This window comes from Chaetomium strumarium (assembly GCF_033439665.1).
Source record: "Chaetomium strumarium strain CBS 333.67 chromosome Unknown B0T15scaffold_7, whole genome shotgun sequence".
Lineage (NCBI taxonomy): Eukaryota > Fungi > Ascomycota > Sordariomycetes > Sordariales > Chaetomiaceae > Chaetomium > Chaetomium strumarium.
Window position 1 is genome coordinate 2,427,389 of NW_026944435.1, and position 17,293 is coordinate 2,444,681.

General features: G+C 56.4%; 7 protein-coding genes across 7 annotated transcripts; all 7 read left to right on the forward strand.

Annotated features, from left to right (window-relative positions):
• Positions 1 to 1,573: 1,573 nt before the first annotated feature.
• Positions 1,574 to 4,017, forward strand: B0T15DRAFT_569773 (uncharacterized protein; the record flags this gene model as incomplete). Its single annotated transcript, XM_062870815.1, has 5 exons — positions 1,574 to 1,628; positions 1,948 to 2,231; positions 2,283 to 2,730; positions 2,833 to 3,552; positions 3,664 to 4,017. The coding sequence occupies 5 exons, from the start codon at positions 1,574 to 1,576 to the stop codon at positions 3,720 to 3,722; spliced, it is 1,566 nt and encodes a 521-aa protein (XP_062718419.1). The 3' UTR covers positions 3,723 to 4,017.
• Positions 4,018 to 5,077: 1,060 nt separating this feature from the next.
• On the forward strand, positions 5,078 to 6,242 carry B0T15DRAFT_543513 (uncharacterized protein). Its single transcript, XM_062869996.1, has 2 exons — positions 5,078 to 5,539; positions 5,638 to 6,242. Exons 1-2 carry the CDS (start codon positions 5,344 to 5,346, stop codon positions 5,997 to 5,999), a joined length of 558 nt encoding a protein of 185 aa, XP_062718420.1. The 5' UTR covers positions 5,078 to 5,343; the 3' UTR covers positions 6,000 to 6,242.
• A 297-nt stretch (positions 6,243 to 6,539) lies between these two features.
• On the forward strand, positions 6,540 to 9,096 carry B0T15DRAFT_543514 (dipeptidyl peptidase IV N-terminal region-domain-containing protein). The gene has a single exon (XM_062869997.1). It carries the CDS (start codon positions 6,633 to 6,635, stop codon positions 9,045 to 9,047), a length of 2,415 nt encoding a protein of 804 aa, XP_062718421.1. The 5' UTR covers positions 6,540 to 6,632; the 3' UTR covers positions 9,048 to 9,096.
• On the forward strand, positions 9,097 to 9,465 carry B0T15DRAFT_543515 (uncharacterized protein). Its single transcript, XM_062869998.1, has one exon. It carries the CDS (start codon positions 9,149 to 9,151, stop codon positions 9,380 to 9,382), a length of 234 nt encoding a protein of 77 aa, XP_062718422.1. The 5' UTR covers positions 9,097 to 9,148; the 3' UTR covers positions 9,383 to 9,465.
• Positions 9,466 to 10,156: 691 nt separating this feature from the next.
• On the forward strand, positions 10,157 to 12,209 carry B0T15DRAFT_404674 (Alpha/Beta hydrolase protein; the record flags this gene model as incomplete). The annotated part of the gene is made up of 3 exons (XM_062865262.1): positions 10,157 to 10,573; positions 10,702 to 11,642; positions 11,765 to 12,209. The coding sequence occupies 3 exons, from the start codon at positions 10,157 to 10,159 to the stop codon at positions 12,207 to 12,209; spliced, it is 1,803 nt and encodes a 600-aa protein (XP_062718423.1).
• A 346-nt stretch (positions 12,210 to 12,555) lies between these two features.
• On the forward strand, positions 12,556 to 14,786 carry B0T15DRAFT_569776 (major facilitator superfamily domain-containing protein). The gene is made up of 5 exons (XM_062870816.1): positions 12,556 to 13,041; positions 13,104 to 13,853; positions 13,923 to 14,125; positions 14,222 to 14,411; positions 14,482 to 14,786. Exons 1-5 carry the CDS (start codon positions 12,856 to 12,858, stop codon positions 14,716 to 14,718), a joined length of 1,566 nt encoding a protein of 521 aa, XP_062718424.1. The 5' UTR covers positions 12,556 to 12,855; the 3' UTR covers positions 14,719 to 14,786.
• Positions 14,787 to 16,155: 1,369 nt separating this feature from the next.
• Positions 16,156 to 16,949, forward strand: B0T15DRAFT_543520 (uncharacterized protein). The gene is made up of 2 exons (XM_062869999.1): positions 16,156 to 16,378; positions 16,495 to 16,949. The coding sequence occupies exons 1-2, from the start codon at positions 16,219 to 16,221 to the stop codon at positions 16,683 to 16,685; spliced, it is 351 nt and encodes a 116-aa protein (XP_062718425.1). The 5' UTR covers positions 16,156 to 16,218; the 3' UTR covers positions 16,686 to 16,949.
• The last annotated feature ends 344 nt before the right edge of the window (positions 16,950 to 17,293 follow it).

Consider the following 17,293-nt stretch of genomic DNA (forward strand, 5'->3'; position numbering starts at 1 on the left):
GTCTCGCTTGTACCCTCACGTCACCCTTTTCTCCTCATCTCCTGTTGCCCTAGGAATTCAGTACTAGTAGCTTTTGTTCCGTGTCATCAAAATGATGCCACTCCCAAAATCCCTTCCGAAGAAGAGGTCCACCCAGCGATATCTCTGCGTCCCCCCGTACGATTCAACCATCAAGCCCCCCGAGCCTGTGTTAGGGACCTGCGGCTGCCCACGACTGGGTCAACCATCTGCAGGCGAGTCCTAGTCTCTGCGGTAGCCCCCGCAGCAACCTCGAGTAAGCCGAATATCAACACTGTCAATAGAGCGAAGAGAAGATCAACTTCCCACTCCCGAAGGACCGAGACCCGTGGCCGCACCTGCACATGGAGCTCTTCCGCACCAAGCCAGACGAAGTGGGCGACCCGTCGGATATCGAGTGTCCTGGGTACAACGACGAGAGCACACCCTGGTGAGACGGCTCGCAGATCTACCGCTACAGCGAGGAAGCCACCCGGGCGCTGCCGACCAAGTTATACCCGACGGCAAGCTGACGCTCGACGACACAGCGATCTCGTCGTCCTTCCTGCCGCGGGACAAGGACGGCAACCGGCTGGTGAACTGCGCGCTGATGCCCAAGATCCACACGGTCGAGTGGACGCCCGCCATCCTGGTCCATCCGGCGCTGCAGATCAGAATGGCTGCCATAGTGGGGCATCGTCGGCGAGCGGCTCACCAAGATGCTCGGCTGTATCTTTGGGACCAACTACCTAGGCGCTATCATAACGCGCAACTGCCCCAACTTCCTCCGCCAACTATCCACCCCAGATGGGCAGACCCGGAACTCTGGCACCGTCGACGTTCCCCGTGACCGCGAATCGTGCAACACCACTCTAGCAACAGAGTTAAGGGAGGCGTATGATAACAACATCGAGATGATGCCCCGGGCAACACATTATCGAGAGGAATGTCGTTATAGTCGCCACGTGGTATGCATCATCTCTATACTAACCCTCAAATATCAAACTTATCCTTCAAAAACTGCCTGACCTGCTCGTTCCCTCCCCTGCCCACAGCGAGACCCTTGGGATCCCCTTCGACCTTCAACCCCTCCAGCGACGTCGCCCGCGACAGCGCCATATACACCTGGTCCTCCTCAAACGCACGGGACAGGTTGACAACCACCCGATCCAGCGTCATCCCCTGCGACTTGTGGATACTCAACGCCCACGCGGCGGCGAGCGGGATCTGCGTGCGGCAGAGCAGCGAGTAGGGATCCTTGTCGCCGAGCTCGTGGACCTGGCACTCCGGGTAGATAGTGCGCGTAGCACCGTTCAGGAAGCGGATGACGGGCCAGAACAGCTTCTTCTCGCGCCGCTGGGGATCGCGCAGCTGCTGCTCACTGAAATGTTTGATATACGCCTCTTTAAGTGTGGCATGATCGCCGACAATGCCATTCGGCGCACCTGGGTCATCTCGGCGTTCGATCTTGCGTAGAACCTTGGCCGGGTCGTACGGCTCGAACCCGGCGATGATGCCCTGGCTGCCGTTATAGAGCCCAGTGTCCAAGCCGAGGTTGACCAGGACCACGACAACCATGCCTAGCTTCAGCTCGATAGGCCGCTTAAAACGGTGGTCGTCTAGTGCGCAGAGTGAGCCGTCCGGGTTCTATTGACCCTTATATTCCAGATGGGGGTGTTTTTTAGCCTCCCACAGAAAGCGGTCATAGCACTGGAACGAATATGGTGGCGTCTTGAGCCGAGCGAACGCCTCTCCATTCGTGCATCGCACTTCTTCCTTGGTTGAAAAGAGCCTGACGGCATCCCGGTGTTGCACTTATAGTTCATAAGGATATCCACTTCCTCACTCGTGAACAGGATGCCCAGCTTAGTCCGGCCCTTGAGCACGACCCGAATATCCATACGGCTGCCCCTCGATCCGACCCTTAACCTGCGAAGTGGTTGCTTATAGCGAGTGCGCAAGGTCTAAAGAGAGCACGAGCCGATGACCTCTCGCAAGAGCACCGTCCGAACAAGAGGATCAAGTCGAGAGGCAAACGCCATAGGCCGTCGAACTTCCCCCTGGAATTTTGGGACAGCCTGTCTAAGGTTCCGCTTACGCGTCGTGCGCTCCGAGAACTTGACCGGCGGAACAGCGCTCGGGCTGCCCCAGGACCTGCGGCACCTACAGTGCATGCCACGGATCGTGCCCGTTTCGCAAGATATAGCGGCCCAGATCTTCGCCATCTCCGAGGGGTATGCCTGTGATGATACTGAGCGGCACCAGACACTGATTTCTTGTCTCAGTGCCCAGAACCGAAAGGTGCTGTATATACTATGGCTTCCAACCGCTCATCCACATCATCAAGCCAGCGAACGAGGTCGACGAAATCGACGAAAGCGACTACCGCTAAACCTAAGAAGTCATCGGCGTATAACAACGCCTTCGAACAGCATCTCAATGACAGGAACATCTACCTAAACGGGAAATCGAAGCCTAACCAAAACGAAGATTTATACCAGCCAAGACCGTCGCTTTCACCGTCAAAGTTCTCCGACGGTGCTTTCGAACGCTTTCAAGACGAACATAAGCATCTGGGTTCTAAAGGAGATGTGATGCGCAAAGTCATTTCAGTGATCACTGGCAATATAAACATCCCCAGCAGTGGAGATGTGCTGTTCAACAATTTAGAGTCAATCACTGACAAGAAGACAGTCGATGCGAAACCCGATTTTTACGATGGAGCTCGTTTTCGTGATGTCGATAAGAAAGTCAGAAACGAATTGAGCCATCTAATCATCCCCTCTAACGACATACGACGACCGGTGGCGCCGAACTTCTTCTTGTAGGCTAAAGATAATGGAGACCCATGCGTAGTGAAACGGCAAGCCGGGTATGACGGAGCCATCGGCGCCTGTGCGATGCACGCGCTGCAGAACTACGGTGCGGAGGAGCCCGCCTTTGATGGCAATGCATACACTTACAGCTCGACCTACTACGCCGGCCAGCTCCAGCTATTCGCGCACCACACCACGCCGCCGGCCGCGTCGGGCGAGCGGCCTGAGTACCATATGACGAAGCTCAGAAATTTTGCCATGACAGACTGCCGAGAGACATTCGTTCAAGGCGCAACGGTACTCCGAAACGCTCGGGACTGGGCGCAAAGGCACCGCGACAGCTTCATCCAGGCGGCGAACGCTAAGGCGCGCCAGTCTGGCGTGCAGGCGCCGCCTGAGCCGGAAACCACGGTTGCAGCGGCGGAGCAGTATGATGAGTCGACTGTCGACGAATTCGTGGACTGCGAGGACTTTGCAACACATACTGTTGGCACGGAGGATTACGCTGGCCCCGGGGACGTCGACGAGGAGTCGGCGCTTCCACACTACCTGGAGGACGACGAGCCTAGCCATGACTCCACACCTCTTGGCGCTGAACCCGCCATGAGCTTTGTCACGAGCTTCACGTCTGGCTTTACCGCACAGAGCCAGACCAGTTCGAAGCGTAACAGAGACAGCCCTCCGTCAAAGTCGCGGCCGCGCAAGAAGCACGACTTGACCAAGAAGCGGCCATGCCTGAGTACGCCCCTACCAGCGGCTGGGTCTCCCGCACAGGCCTCAACGTCCTCAGGGGGGTCCACTATACCTCTGCCGGCCCCGGCTGAATAATACTGGTCCTGGAGTGACGCAGATCAGATGTGGTACCATGTGAACGAAGACGTCAGTTGTCTCTGGGACGACCGGGAGTAGTGGCGGCGGCTGTCGGAAGGATTCCGGCTAGAGCGCATCGACAAGAACCCAATCCCAGACCGTCACCAGGGCTGTAAACCGACTCAGAGATGCCGTTCGCGAACGCAGCTCTCTCAAGCACTGGCGGGGGTTCAGACTTCTTCATCCAACAAGCAACTCGACCATTCTACAAACTTTTCTACTTCTTACCCCATGTTCTTCATGATACCCAATAACAGGAGCCGACGCGCCTCATCCGCCCGGGCTGTTTGAAAGAGCCTTCGAAAGATTATCCGCTTTTCTTTGTTTTTGAGACTGGTTTTCCACTAGCCGCGGCTTCGTCCCGATTGCGATGTTTGTTCCGGCGCTTGTAGTGTCAGTTGGTTTACGACCTCGATGATTGATTTGGTTTACTTTTTTCCCCTTGTCTTTCGAAAACTTGTTTGATATCATATACGGTAAAGGTCTCGCCTATATTTACGATTCGGCATGATTTACGAACTCTCTCACCTATTGGATTGGTTAAACTGGAACATTACTTGGGGATTATGTTTTTTGGCGGAATTTTGGGAGGATTCGAGTGAGTTTGGCGGAAGGCAAGAAGGACCTAGGGATTTGGCAAGAATAATGGGCAACGTACATTATCAGCGAGTGACCCATATCAGCGAGTGACCCACGTCAAAATCCATATATAACCCTGAAAACACAGGCTCGTCAAGAGTCACCAAACATAAATAAAATTCTCCATAACTTTTGAGTTAGCTTTTTTGTTTCTTATAGATTAAGGTACTGCTTTGTTTATTATGCTCAAGCAAGTGGGTTAAGGCGAAAGTCTAGTTGGTATAAACTCTAGCTATTAGAACCTAAGCAACCTGTCCTCTGATGAAACCCAGCTCAGATGGCGAATATCTTGATGCTTCTATTTTAATGTCGAGCATAAGGAAAGCGACCTTTAAAACTAGAAAGAGTTTTCCCAATGTTTGGTGACTCTTGACGAGCCTGCGTTTTCAGGGTTATATATAGATTTTGACGTGGGTCACTCGCTGATATGGGTCACTCGCTGATATGGGTCACTCGCTGATATGGGTCACTCGCTGATATGGGTCACTCGCTGATAATATACGTCATCGGTTGCGGGATCGCAACCATTGTGTTGATTGTGCCGCTGTGCGTTATGTTGCTGTGGTTGGCGGGCCACGGGTATCAGACGGAGGAGGTGTGTCTGGCTGGCGAGGTCAAGAGTTGCAGTTCAAACAGTCGCCATGTATTTCTCAGTGCATAGCATGAGGAAGGTACATAAGGTAACATTGACCTCATCTAGATTGACCCGAGCCTAAGTGGTAAGCAGACCCGTCGTTCACAAAGTATCCGTACCTGGGATCTAGCTTCTGTTCACGACCACGTGAGCTCGTGCGCACCTCGCGTACAGAACTGGCGCCACTGTCGTCACAAGCGCGGTTTGATTCGCGTAATTTTGCGGTGAGGTCCACGCCAAGCGAGAACTATGCAAGCCTCGTCACCGAAGGAGCAACAAAGACGGGTCATCTCAAACTCCGCGCGGGGTTGCGGCTCGGAGGCGACGGTCGCCGGTTGACGGCGATGGCTCCTTTGTTCGAGATATAAAGGGCTGGAAACGCCGTCGATGATGAGTTTCTGTCCCTTTCAAGTTCCCAAGGATTACACTAGCAGGTCACTTCTAGTTAGGTACTCTATTGCCAGCAAGCCAACACGACACCGCTGCGTTACCTCCCACACGAAAGCAAAAATGTCCGACTGGAAGCCACCAAAAGCCGGCTGCCCTGTCTGGCTCGGCATCTCCACGAAGGACTTGTCGCGGGGTATGTTCCATCCCCTCTCCTTCTTAGCTTCAAGTTCTTTCCCCCCATTTTTGAGAGACAAGTCACGCCCCTCTAACACAGGCATCCAATCCCGCCAGCCGAAGCCTTCTACGCCACGGTCTTCAACTGGACCTTCAAAGACGCGCCCCGCCGCGAGGACCACCAGCCCGACCACCACGCCAAGACGCGGCTGTTCGACCTCACGCCCGGCGGCGTGGCGCTCAGCGGCGGGCTCCAGCACCGGCCCGAGGACGAGGGCACGGGCACGCCTGCTGCCGGGCCCGGCGGTGTCTGTCTGTACTGGCTCGTTGAGGATCTGGGAAGGGTTGCGGAGGTGATTGTGAAGGCTGGGGGCAAGATGGTGGGCAGTGCGGAGCCGCTTAAGGAGGGCGAGTCGGGGCTCTATCGGTATTTTGAGGATACGGAGGGTAATGTAGGAGGGGTGTATCAGATGGTTTAGATTTACGAAGTACTGATCTGGGGACGGATGTTGACGGGTTTGAAGTTGGGATTTGTTGGCGGTGACTGAACAGCATACAGTCAGCATCCTTCAAAGACCCACACACGGTAGCCATTTAGGGCCATATGATTAACCACTGTTAAGTAACTTCCCATATACGAGCGTCATGATACTATTTTGAGGAACGATACTTGCGTTTAGTTGTCGCGGCCGTCTTTTGTCACCCTGCATGGTAGTTTGCTTCGACACAGCATTCTATCATTATTTTGTTCCAGAAGGAAGGCTTTGGCTTGTCGCAGTAAACTGACGGATGCCAGCCTGTCAGGCCAACACGACGTTTCACCCGCTTCTGATGCCACGAGATTGTGTCCTCGCTTCGAGGAACAATGCAGTTCGACACCTTGGCGCCTCCACTCGGTATCACCACCTTCCGCTTTGGGCAGTTCTGTACAATGCCACGGCGCTGGGCACTCTACACCTGCCGGGCCCGGGTGAATACCCGGCTTTCCAATCCGGGCATGCGATTGGCGATCGCATATCGAGGTGATCATAAAATCACCGGTACCCGTCGTGCAACCGCACCTCGCTCCCCCTCAGCAACCTCCACGCTCGAGGTTGACAGTTGGGGTCAGGATGCGAAACTTTCTCTCAGTCTGCCTCGCGGCGGCGGCAGTCGTCAAGGCCATTGAGCCTCCCCGATATCCTCACCAACCTACCGGCAATGGCACTAAGCTTCTCACTTACAACGTCACCACCGGCGGTGAGCTGTCCGTGTCGACCACGTCTGTCACATGGGTCAAATCTCAGCACGACGGCGACTTCATCACCAAGGCCGACGACGGGTCCCTTGTCTTTGAAAATGTCGTCAGTGGTAACAGAACCACATTCTTGTCGGCCGACATGATCCCGGCCGGCTACTGGGACTACAAGATCTCGACCGACCAGTCCAAGATCTTATGGGCCGTCAATTACACCAAGCAGTACCGGCACAGCTACTTTGCAAACTATTTGGTCCAGGATGTTGCAACGGGACAGACGGAGTCCCTGGTAAAGGACTCCAAGGCCGACATCCAGTTCGCCACGTGGAATCCCGCCTCGTCCTCGCAGATCGCCTTCGTCCAGGGGAGCAACCTGTTTATCTGGGAGAATGGGACGACGAGCCAGATCACGACCAACGGCGGCCCGGATATGTTCAACGGCGTGCCGGACTGGGTCTATGAGGAGGAAGTGTTCGGCTCCAACTCCGCACTCTGGTACTCGCCCGACGGCGCGTACGTCGCCTTTCTCAGCTTCAACGAGACGGGCGTCGAGACGTTCACCGTCCCCTACTACATGAACAACCAGCCGGTTCCGCCGCCGTACCCACGTGAGCTGAAGCTCCGATATCCGAAGGTCGGCACCAAGAATCCCACCGTGTCTCTACATCTCCTTGACGTTGCGGCGCGGTCATCCGCCCAGCTGTCCATCGATGCCTGGCCGGCGGACGACCTGATCATTGGAGAGGTTGCTTGGGTGACAGAGGGCCACGACAAGCTGATCTACCGGGCCTTCAACCGCATCCAAGACCACGAGAAGCTCGTGCTTGTCGACACAGAAACGCAAGGCTCGACCGTCACCCGCGAGAGGGACGGATCCGACGGCTGGCTCGACAATAACCTGGCCATCACCTACATCGGCCCCCTCAAGTCCAAGGCTGGGACACGCGGTGACAAAGACCACAACAAGAAGGACAGGTACTACCTCGACATGTCGGACATTTCCGGCTGGAACCATCTCTACCTCTTCTCCCTCGACGGCAAGACCAACATCACCCTAACATCGGGAGATTGGGAGGTAGCCTCGATCGCCAAGGTCGACACCGCCCGCGGCCTAGTGTACTACACCTCCACCGAGCACCACCCCACCGAGCGGCACCTCTATAGCGTCTCTTACCTAACCGGCACCAAAACCCCACTAGTCGACCCCTCCATCCCAGCAGTCTGGGCCGCCTCCTTCTCCGCCCACGCCGGCTTCTACATCCTGCGCTACGCCGGCCCGGACGTGCCCTACCAAGAACTCTACTCCATCACCAACCCTGCCTCCCCGATCCGCACCATCAACTCCAACGCCGCCCTCCACGCCGCCCTCCAAGCCTACCGCCTCCCCAACATCACCTACCTTGACTTGCCCCACCCCTCCGTTCCGGGCGCCACCCTCTCCGCCATGCTCCGCCTCCCAGCCAATTTCAACTTTGACGACCCATCCAAGAAATCCAAGGGCAAGAAGAAGAAATACCCGGTCCTGCTAACCCCCTACGGCGGGCCCGGCGCGCAGGAAGTCACCAAGGCCTTCCAGCCGCTGGACTGGAACGCCTACATCGCGTCGGACCCGGAGCTGGAGTATGCCACGCTGACGGTCGACAACCGCGGGACCGGGTTCCGCGGGCGGGCCTTTCGCGCGGCTGTGGCGGGGCGGTTGGGCGAGCTGGAGGCGCAGGACCAGATCTGGGCTGCGAAGTGGCTGATGACGACGAGTGAGACTGGTGTTGAATGGGTGGATAAGGAGAGGGTTGGGATCTGGGGATGGAGCTATGGCGGGTATTTAACGGCCAAGGTAGTGGAGGTAGGGGATCCGGCAATCGCGTTCGGGATTGCTACCGCGCCGGTGGCGGATTGGAGGTTGTATGATAGTGTGTATACCGAGCGGTATATGAAGGGTTTGGAGGGGAACGAGGTCGGGTATAATGCTTCTGCGGTGAGGCGGGCGGATGGGTTTAAGGGGCTAAGGGGCAAGTTCTCGCTGCAGCATGGCACGGGGGATGATAATGTGCATTTTCAGAACTCGGCGGCGCTGGCGGATCTGCTGATGGGTGCCGGCGTCGGGCCGGACAGGTTGGCGGTTACCTTCTTTGCGGATTCGGATCATGGGATCAGGTACCATGGCCAGAACGCGTTTGTGTACAAGCAGTTGAGCGAGAGGCTGCTGGAGGAGAAGAGGAGGGAGGGCGGTGGTCGAGGGCACCAGTGGAGTAGGCGGAAGGGGACGAGCTCCAGGGCGTGGAGAGGGTGATGGAGGGTAGGGTTGAATCAGACTAATGCGTCGCACCAGGTGGCAATGATACTCGCCATACTTGATGGCTTGATGGCCTTGACCGTTTCGCCGAATGTCTTATGGCAATTCCTACTACCGCCAGAAGCACCTCGGACTACCGTTCCCCCTCTCTCTTTCTTTTCTCCTTCTTCCATTCTCTTCTTTTCCTTTCCCTCTCTGAAAACCATTCAAGTCCGATCTCTTCAAATCAACATCAAATTCTCATTCAGGTGACCCCGCCAGAGATCAACCAAATCCCATGCAGGCATGGGACGACTTCCCCAGATCCAGGCATGGGGGAAAAAGGCTTATAGCTGCTGGGCCGTGGTGTAAGAACATACATTGTTGAACCGCCAAGTCATGTACCGTCCGTCATGCTCAGTTGATGAAATACTTCTCATTCGTGCACGAGTGCTTATAGCTTAACGTCCGTAATGCATGTACGGCCATGGCCTGTAGACAATTCCACTTCGCTTACCCCAATGTCACCCCGCCCACAACAATTCTGGAGGGACTAGCCGCATTCAACCCTATAACCTTCACGATTATAATACACCTAAATACATAAGCCGCCATGGATCCGGGCAACGTTTTCCATCGTGACGTTCATCGCCCAAGATCTACACACGGACAATACAGGTTTAGCCGAACGCTACAGCGGCAACTTCTCCCGGGAGGCGACTGTTCCGGTTCCTGGGTTCCAATCACTGCGACCCCAGTCTGCCAGACTTTAAATCACAATCATCCCGCCAGTCGCATCTTCCTAGGTGGAGGATGGATCTTGAGTTGTAGTCACATCGGAAACCCGTACTATACCCCGACAACCGGATCGGGTTTCGGCAGATGCTATAGATTGTACAAGGCCGATCGTGGTTACTTCGTGTCGTGCCCTGCGCGCGAACCAGAGAACAGCGACCGAAGTGACGCCGAGCAAGCAAGGAAGAAAACAAGGCATCGCTTCCATCGCGATGAGGTATATAAGTTGGAGGCACCGCTTGCTCGCTGGAAGTTGAGGCTTCCAGAAGCCGTCTGTTCGCCTTCGGAATGCACAGCGCAGTCCCGACTAGCAACAACAAACAAACAAAGCCATGACCCGTTGGCTCGCCTCACCACTCTTATTCGCCGCCGCCGGTCTGGGATGGCTCGCCTCCCCCGTCCACGCGCTACCGGCCCACCATCACGGTTCTACTAATAGTCCCCCAGTCGTCAAAGTCAAGAATGGCACGTACGCCGGTATCCATTCGGCCGAGTACAACCAGGACTTCTTCCTGGGCATGCCCTACGCGCAGAAAGCGCCGCGGTTCACTGTCTCGCAGCACCTGAACTCGTCCTGGGAAGGGATCCGGAACGCCACCGCTTATCCGCCGCACTGCGTCGGCTACGGCAGTGACAACGTCGGGTATCCGATGTCGGAGGACTGTCTGTACCTCAACGTCATCCGGCCGGCCGGCATTGACGAGACGGCCAAGCTGCCGGTTGTAGTATGGATCCATGGCGGTGGTTTGGTGAGACTTACTCTTCCCCTTTATTTTCTTCTCTTGGATACTACTAGTACTAGTGCCTACCTTATCTACCCTGTTCCTCTATAGGCCTAATAACTAAAACCTATCTTTAATTTTAACCTAAATTCTAGTTCATGGGCGGCTCCGCAGACCGACGATACAACCTCTCCTTCATCGTGCAAAACAGCGTCGCCCAAGGCACCCCGCTGATCGGCGTCAGCCTCAACTACCGCCTCTCGGCCTTCGGCTTCCCCATGGGCCAGCTGGCACTAGACGCAGGCATCACCAACCTCGGCTTCAAAGACCAGCGCCTGGCCCTGCGGTGGGTGCACGAGAACATCGGCGCCTTCGGCGGCTCCCCAAACAAGGTGACGCTCTGGGGCGAGAGCTCGGGCGCCGAGAGCGTCAGCGCGCAGACGCTGGCCTACGGCGGCCGCGACAACGGTGGCCTTTTCCGGGCCGTCATCGCCCAGTCCGGCTACGGCGGCTTCATCGGCGGCCGCTTCCCGGGCGGGCTGAACGCCACGGACCGCATGCAGCATGTCTACGACACGCTCGTGCGCAACACCACCACCTGCCGCAACACGGTCGGCACGAGGGAGTCGCTCGACTGCCTGCGCGCGCTGCCGCTGGAGGATCTGCACCGCGCGCTGAACGGCACGGCCGCGAACCCGTGGGGCCCCGTGCTCGATGGCGATTTTGTTGCCGACTACCCTTCCAGGCAGCTGCGCGAGGGGCGGTTCCCGCCCGTGGCGGTGCTGATTGGGTGTAACTCGGACGAGGGGTCGTCGTTTGGGACGGGGTATGGTCCCGGGGGGCGGGGGGTCGACACGGACGAGGAGATGAGAAGGGGAATTGTTGACGCGATCGTGGGACTGGACGTCGTGCACGGCAAATCGTCGTCGTCGTCGCGAGAGGAGCAAGTGGCTGATGAGTTGATGTACTTGTACCCGGACATCCAGGCGGTTGGCGTTCCTGGGTTGGATAAATGGCCTGTTATCCAAGCGGGGGACGCTGTTGCTGAGGCTATGGGATTGCAGTACCGCCGTACTGCGGCGCTCTTTGGAGACTTGTAAGTGTTTCAGTTTACTACCGTCTATTACTAACCTGTCCAGTTGGGCAGAATGTGGATCCCGAAAGAAGAAGAAAGAAGGCAAAATGCTAACCAAGGCCCGGCGTCTAAAATGTATACAGCAAGATGCAGCACGCCCGCCGGCGCGCGAACCTCGCCTTCGCAGCGCAGGGCCTCCCCTCGTGGAGCTACCGCTTCGACGTGGTCCTGCCGGGCCTGCCGGGCTTCATCGGGGCCACCCACTTCCAGGAGGTCGCCTTCGTGTTCGACAACGTGCGCGGCGACGGCTACGAGGAGAATCCCTTTGCCAACAACACCGAGGCGCTGACCGCCCTGGCCAAGACCATGTCGACGGCGTGGGTTAACTTCGTTACCGGCCTGGATCCGAACGGGCCGAACGGCCTGCGAGGAGTGGATGCTTGGCCGGTGTATAATACCAGCGCGGGCGGCGGAGTGGGCCAGAATATGGTGTGGTCTGACAAGGGCAGCTATGTCGAGATGGATAGCTGGCGGGCGGAGGGGATTAACTACTTTATTGAGAATAGTTTGGCGGTGTTTGGTTTGTAGAGCGATGCTAGTGGTGCTATCCCCGGGGACATAACGGGGCGCCGGCAAATCCGCCATGGCCGAACACACCCCTATCACGAGGATAATACAGACAAAGTTGCCCGATTTATGTTTTCATGTCGCACAGTGTCATCTGCATTCTGCAAGCACCCGCGGCTCGAGCCCGCACCGAAAAGCAGGCCAAATTCAAGGACCGCAGCCACTGACGATGAGGCGATGGTTCTCGGGGTAGTTATCGCCGGCAAAGGAGTTCGGGACCTGGTAGAAGCAAGCTTTACGTCGATCTTTTCTACTATAAGGAATGTTCGCCCACTTCCCCGCAAAAGCTAAACTGTAACACCCCGCAGCTTTTTGCTCCATTGCTCCTGCGGGGGAGAGGGGGGGAACGGTGGAGGCATTTGACAGATTGTCCGGGCTGACATTGTCGAGCGTCAGTGGGACGAGACAGGTTGCAGTGATTGGCAGGGACTTGGCCTTGAACATGTTCAGGTGTGACGGTGACACTGCAGCTTCCCGGGTCATGGACTCCTGGATATGCGGGATGGGTGACTAGTAGCAGGAGAGGGAGGGTTTTAAGAGGCTGCTGATCCGCATACTGGTCCTCGAATTCTTGCGTCTCTTGTTTCCTTCTGGTTGCGTCGAGGACATGTCGGGTTCAGTCCTCAAGGCCGACGGCAACATGGGAACATTTACCGAGAAGCAGGATGGTTCAACTTCGCCCCCGGGGTCAGACGACCTCGTCGATGTCGAGCAGGTCGACAGAGTGGCCGTGCCTCCTCCGCCAACGCTCGAATCGTTTGCCCATCTCGACGAAAAGGCCATTTTGCGCAAGGTATGTGTGCCCAAATTCCTAACCCTTTTTCTAGGACGGTGACTGACTGACTTCATCACCAGATGGATATGCGCCTCCTCCCGATGCTCTCCCTCCTCTACCTCCTCTCCTTCCTCGACCGCGGCAACATCGGCAACGCCAAGATCGAAGGGCTGCAAGAAGACCTTCGGCTGACCAACGACCAGTACAACTGGTGCCTGACCGCCTTTTTCTTCACCTACGCCGCCTTCGAGGTGCCCAGTAACCTGATGCTGAAGCGGGTGCGCCCTTCTGTCTGGCTGCCCGCCATCATGGTCGCGTGGGGGGTCGTCATGACCCTCATGGGCCTCGCGCACAACTACGCGGGGCTCCTGGCCGCGCGCATCTTCCTCGGCGTCACCGAGGCCGGCCTCTTCCCCGGCGTGGCCTACTACCTGACGAGCTGGTACCGGCGGGACGAGATGCAGCTGCGCCAGGCGTTGTTCTTTAGCGCGGCGAGCGTCGCGGGCGCGTTCAGTGGCCTGCTGGCCTTTGCGATTGGCAAGATGGACGGCGTGGGCGGGCTGCATGGGTGGCAGTGGATTTTTATCTTGGAGGGTATTGCCACGGTGGTTGTTGCCATTGTGGCGTTCTTTGCTGTTCATGACTTCCCCGAGACGGCTGCGTTCCTTACCGAGGAGGAGCGCGCGTTTGTCGTGTACCGGCTCAGGTACCAGGGCCAGAGCCGTCCTGGTCAAGCCCAGGTTGCGCAGGCGGATGCGTTCAAGTGGAAATACGTCCGGGCCGCGTTCCTGGATTGGCAGATCTGGCTGTCCATAGTGGTGTACTGGGGCGTGAGTGGCTTTCGTTTCTCAAAAGAATTACCTACTAAAGAATGCTAACCTCCCCCCCCCCCCTTCCAGGTCGTCTGCCCTCTGTACGGCATCTCCCTCTTCCTTCCGACCATCATCAGACAGCTTGGCTACCAGAGCAGCCAGGCGCAGCTGATGACGGTGCCCATCTACGTCACCGCCGCCGTCCTGGCCGTCATCGCCGCCTACTTCTCGGACAAGGTCGGCAAGCGCAGCCCCTTCATCGTCGGCTTCCTCCTCGTGATGGTCATCGGGTACGTAACAAACGAAATCAAATAAACAAAAAAGAAAGTTCAGACAGAAGAGGAAAGGAATTTCTTGCTAACTTGATATTGGGGTGTGATTAAAAGCTTCTCCATGGCCATCGCCACCGACCCGACACAGCACCCGCGCGTCGTGTACGGGGGAGTTTTCATCGCTGCCTGCGCCATCTACCCTGCGTTTCCGGGTGTAATTTCGTGGCTGTCGAATAACCTGGCTGGCTCGCTGAAGAGGTCTGCTGGCATGGCTTTGCAGATTGGGGTGGGCAATCTCGGCGGTGTGAGTTGAACCTGATCATCCCTCTCTCCGTGTAACAACAAAAGGCCAGTAAAAGACTGACTTGGTCTAGGCTATTGCCTCCAACCTCTACCGCGGAAAAGACGCCCCACGATATCGGCTCGGACACGGCCTGGAGCTGGGCTTCATTGGCGCGGGCATTATCGCTGCACTGGTCCTCCTGGCCGGATATTCCGCGGAGAACAAGAAACGCAGCAGAAAGATGGAGGAGGGTGCGTTAGACTCGTACACGCCCGAGCAGCTGTCTGACCAGGGAGACAAGGCCCTCACCTTCCGCTACGTGTATTAAAGCACTGCATCATATGATGATCCTGTTGCCTGGCAAGATATCGTTTTCGGGCGATAGACGGAAAAGGGGGGGGGGGGGGGCTTTGAGTTCACCGTAGATGTCGGCGCCATGGGATCTAGAGTCTAGACAACAAGGAAAATCTACGTGTTACCCACACAAACTTGACAATAGTTAAACCCATCCCAAGTTTTGTAACACCTGATCGGAACTGCGCGCCGAAAAACTGCGTTGCCAACTTGCCGGTAGGGCTGAGCCACGCACGCTCATAGACGGTAGGATCTAGCTGGACCCAAACTCTCGGGCGCCCCGAGAACCCGGTTGTCGGGTACTCGCGGTAAATACTACCTACCTAGGTAACCAAGAACCTGGAAAATGACGGGCGGGGATTGCGAAAGCTGACCAAAGGTCGCGGCCGCGCGCGAAGGGCGCTGTCACCTGCCCCCCGGATGTCTTATGCCAAGACTGTTGCTGTTTGGTACTGGACACCTCCTCTCCTTCCCCCCCCCACCCCCCCCCCCCTTCTGGGTCAGCCGGATTTGGAATGTTGTCAGCGCCTGAAGGGGGAGGTCGACGGTGAATGCCGACCGGGGTGTGTGAGTTCTATGGTATGGGGGAGGGGGGGGGTTTTTTTGTTCACCGGACCGATCTTGATTCTTGATGTAGGGTAGAAGTTGGAACTGTTTGCCGGCTTCTTATGTGTAAGTTTGGGACTACTGTCGGGAGTTCATTCAGGTGCTTGAGTTCGGGGAAGGTGATGGAGTACTGATAGGAGGTAGTTCTCGAATTCAATGTACATGTGCTCAATCCATTACTACATGTATCCAGACAATGTCTGAAGCTATGTGGCTCGCTCAAAGGTGATGTCAGGTCTTCGGCATACCGCCTCCCTTCGGTTGCACCATCAGCCCGGTTGAACTCCGTTACTCGATTCAAACATGTAAGGTTAACTGCTCGCATTCTAACTTGAATCTCTTTCGGGACACTTGCTTACAGTCCGAGAAGAGTGATCCGGTAGCCCTGGATCCAGTGTTCTCGGCCAGTTGTTGTGTAACCTGAAGCATGACTTTGGTAACTCTTCAGTGGATCCTTGCTAGAGCCCCAAAAGCAACCTGTCTGAGGAACAACAGACATCACGTTGCTCGTGACCTCGGAAATCTGGGCAGGACCTTCACCACGGACAAGAACCGTGCATATACGCCTCTCGTCGGGTGTGAGCAGTTACACATTGCCATGATTTGAGGTGCTACCGTCAGCATCATGATCCCGCTCACGCTGTCAGCAACGCCCACACATGGAATCTCCGAGCCCAGTTCGATTCCAGAGATGTATGAGACGAGATCCAGAATGGGGCGAAGGGAGTGCCCTCCTTCGTCTATAAGAAGCCCTCTCCCCTTCTCTTCCATCGCCTCCATTCTCACCACAACACATCCAAATCAACTCCAACAACTACCACAATCAACAACACTCAAACAACCGTCACTCGCCTTCAAATCCGCCAAGATGATGTTCAAGACCACCACCGTCCTCGCCCTCGTCGCGGCCCTCGCGCCCAGCGCTCTTGCCGCTCCGGGCTCGGATTCCAACGTCGAGGCCCGTCAGCTTCCCGCTGACTGCCCTCGCAACGATAATGCGTGTGGGTGGTACCTGATCGACCACAACTGTAAGTCAATCTCCCAGATCAACCCCCCCCCCCCCTTCCTCCTCTCTTCTCAGAGACCCTTCCACTTCACCACCGCCGAGAGACTGACTTCCGCTTCTTCTTTTCCCATAAAACAGGCATCTCCACTGATCGAAATGTGGCGGAACGATTTCTGGTGAACCTTACCGACACACCTATCGGGAGCGTCTTCACTGCCATTTACCACGTCAACGCCGACGGCGTCCCGGACAGGTTCGTCAAGCAGTGCGGCCAGGCTAGCTGCAGCGAAAAGGGCCTTGGAAGACCGGAGACCGTCTGCAATGCTTGAAGCGCATTCCACACCACAGTGGAGCGATTCGTGGGCTGAACTGGGGGGAGTTGCTCGTGGGGGGGTTCCGGGCGAGCTTAGTCTAGCAAGCAAAAGGCCGCCCTGGGCCCCCCACAGGGGGTGTCGGGCTGTTTCATTTGTTGACCTTCTATTGTTTCCTTCGAGACTGTTCACCCGCTTGGCCAGCTATTCACTCGTTGTGTTATAGACTAGAAGGACTAGCTTCACGGCTACTGCTAGAAGGCAGAAACCAATAAACGCGCGTTTCAAAACTCTGGGGATGACTGGATATCGCAACAACATCCTCCGCAACCCCTCGTCACTTTAGCTGTTAGTACTCACCCAAAGCTGTCGTGCTATGCATGGTTTAACAAAGTGTGGGCTCCGATATAACCTCCCACTCGTCGTCCTGGATTTGCCCCGCAATTTCCACCCCCTGACTCACCCTGTCTCGATAACAAAGTGTTCATTCATCACCGCTGTCCCTTTTCTCTACTTCATTTTCACGAGTCAGACAAAATGACTTACAGACCTGGAGGGAGCGGCGGATTCTCTCCATGCTCCTCGAGCTTGCCGGCTCCACGCTCTTCGCGCTTGCCGGATACTCG

Excerpts from the sequence above, each read along its gene's own strand:
- B0T15DRAFT_543515 (XM_062869998.1), top strand. The coding sequence starts at position 9,149 with ATGGCAATTCCTACTACCGCCAGAAGCACCTCGGACTACCGTTCCCCC.
- B0T15DRAFT_543514 (XM_062869997.1), top strand. The coding sequence starts at position 6,633 with ATGCGAAACTTTCTCTCAGTCTGCCTCGCGGCGGCGGCAGTCGTCAAG.
- B0T15DRAFT_543513 (XM_062869996.1), top strand. The coding sequence starts at position 5,344 with ATGATGAGTTTCTGTCCCTTTCAAGTTCCCAAGGATTACACTAGCAGG. Across the intron at positions 5,540-5,637 it reads CACGAAGGACTTGTCGCGGG|CCGAAGCCTTCTACGCCACG; the intron begins GTATGTTCCATC and ends CAATCCCGCCAG.
- B0T15DRAFT_569776 (XM_062870816.1), top strand. The coding sequence starts at position 12,856 with ATGTCGGGTTCAGTCCTCAAGGCCGACGGCAACATGGGAACATTTACC. Across the intron at positions 13,854-13,922 it reads CCATAGTGGTGTACTGGGGC|GTCGTCTGCCCTCTGTACGG; the intron begins GTGAGTGGCTTT and ends CCCCCCTTCCAG. Across the intron at positions 14,412-14,481 it reads GGGTGGGCAATCTCGGCGGT|GCTATTGCCTCCAACCTCTA; the intron begins GTGAGTTGAACC and ends GACTTGGTCTAG.
- B0T15DRAFT_543520 (XM_062869999.1), top strand. The coding sequence starts at position 16,219 with ATGATGTTCAAGACCACCACCGTCCTCGCCCTCGTCGCGGCCCTCGCG. Across the intron at positions 16,379-16,494 it reads GTACCTGATCGACCACAACT|GCATCTCCACTGATCGAAAT; the intron begins GTAAGTCAATCT and ends CCCATAAAACAG.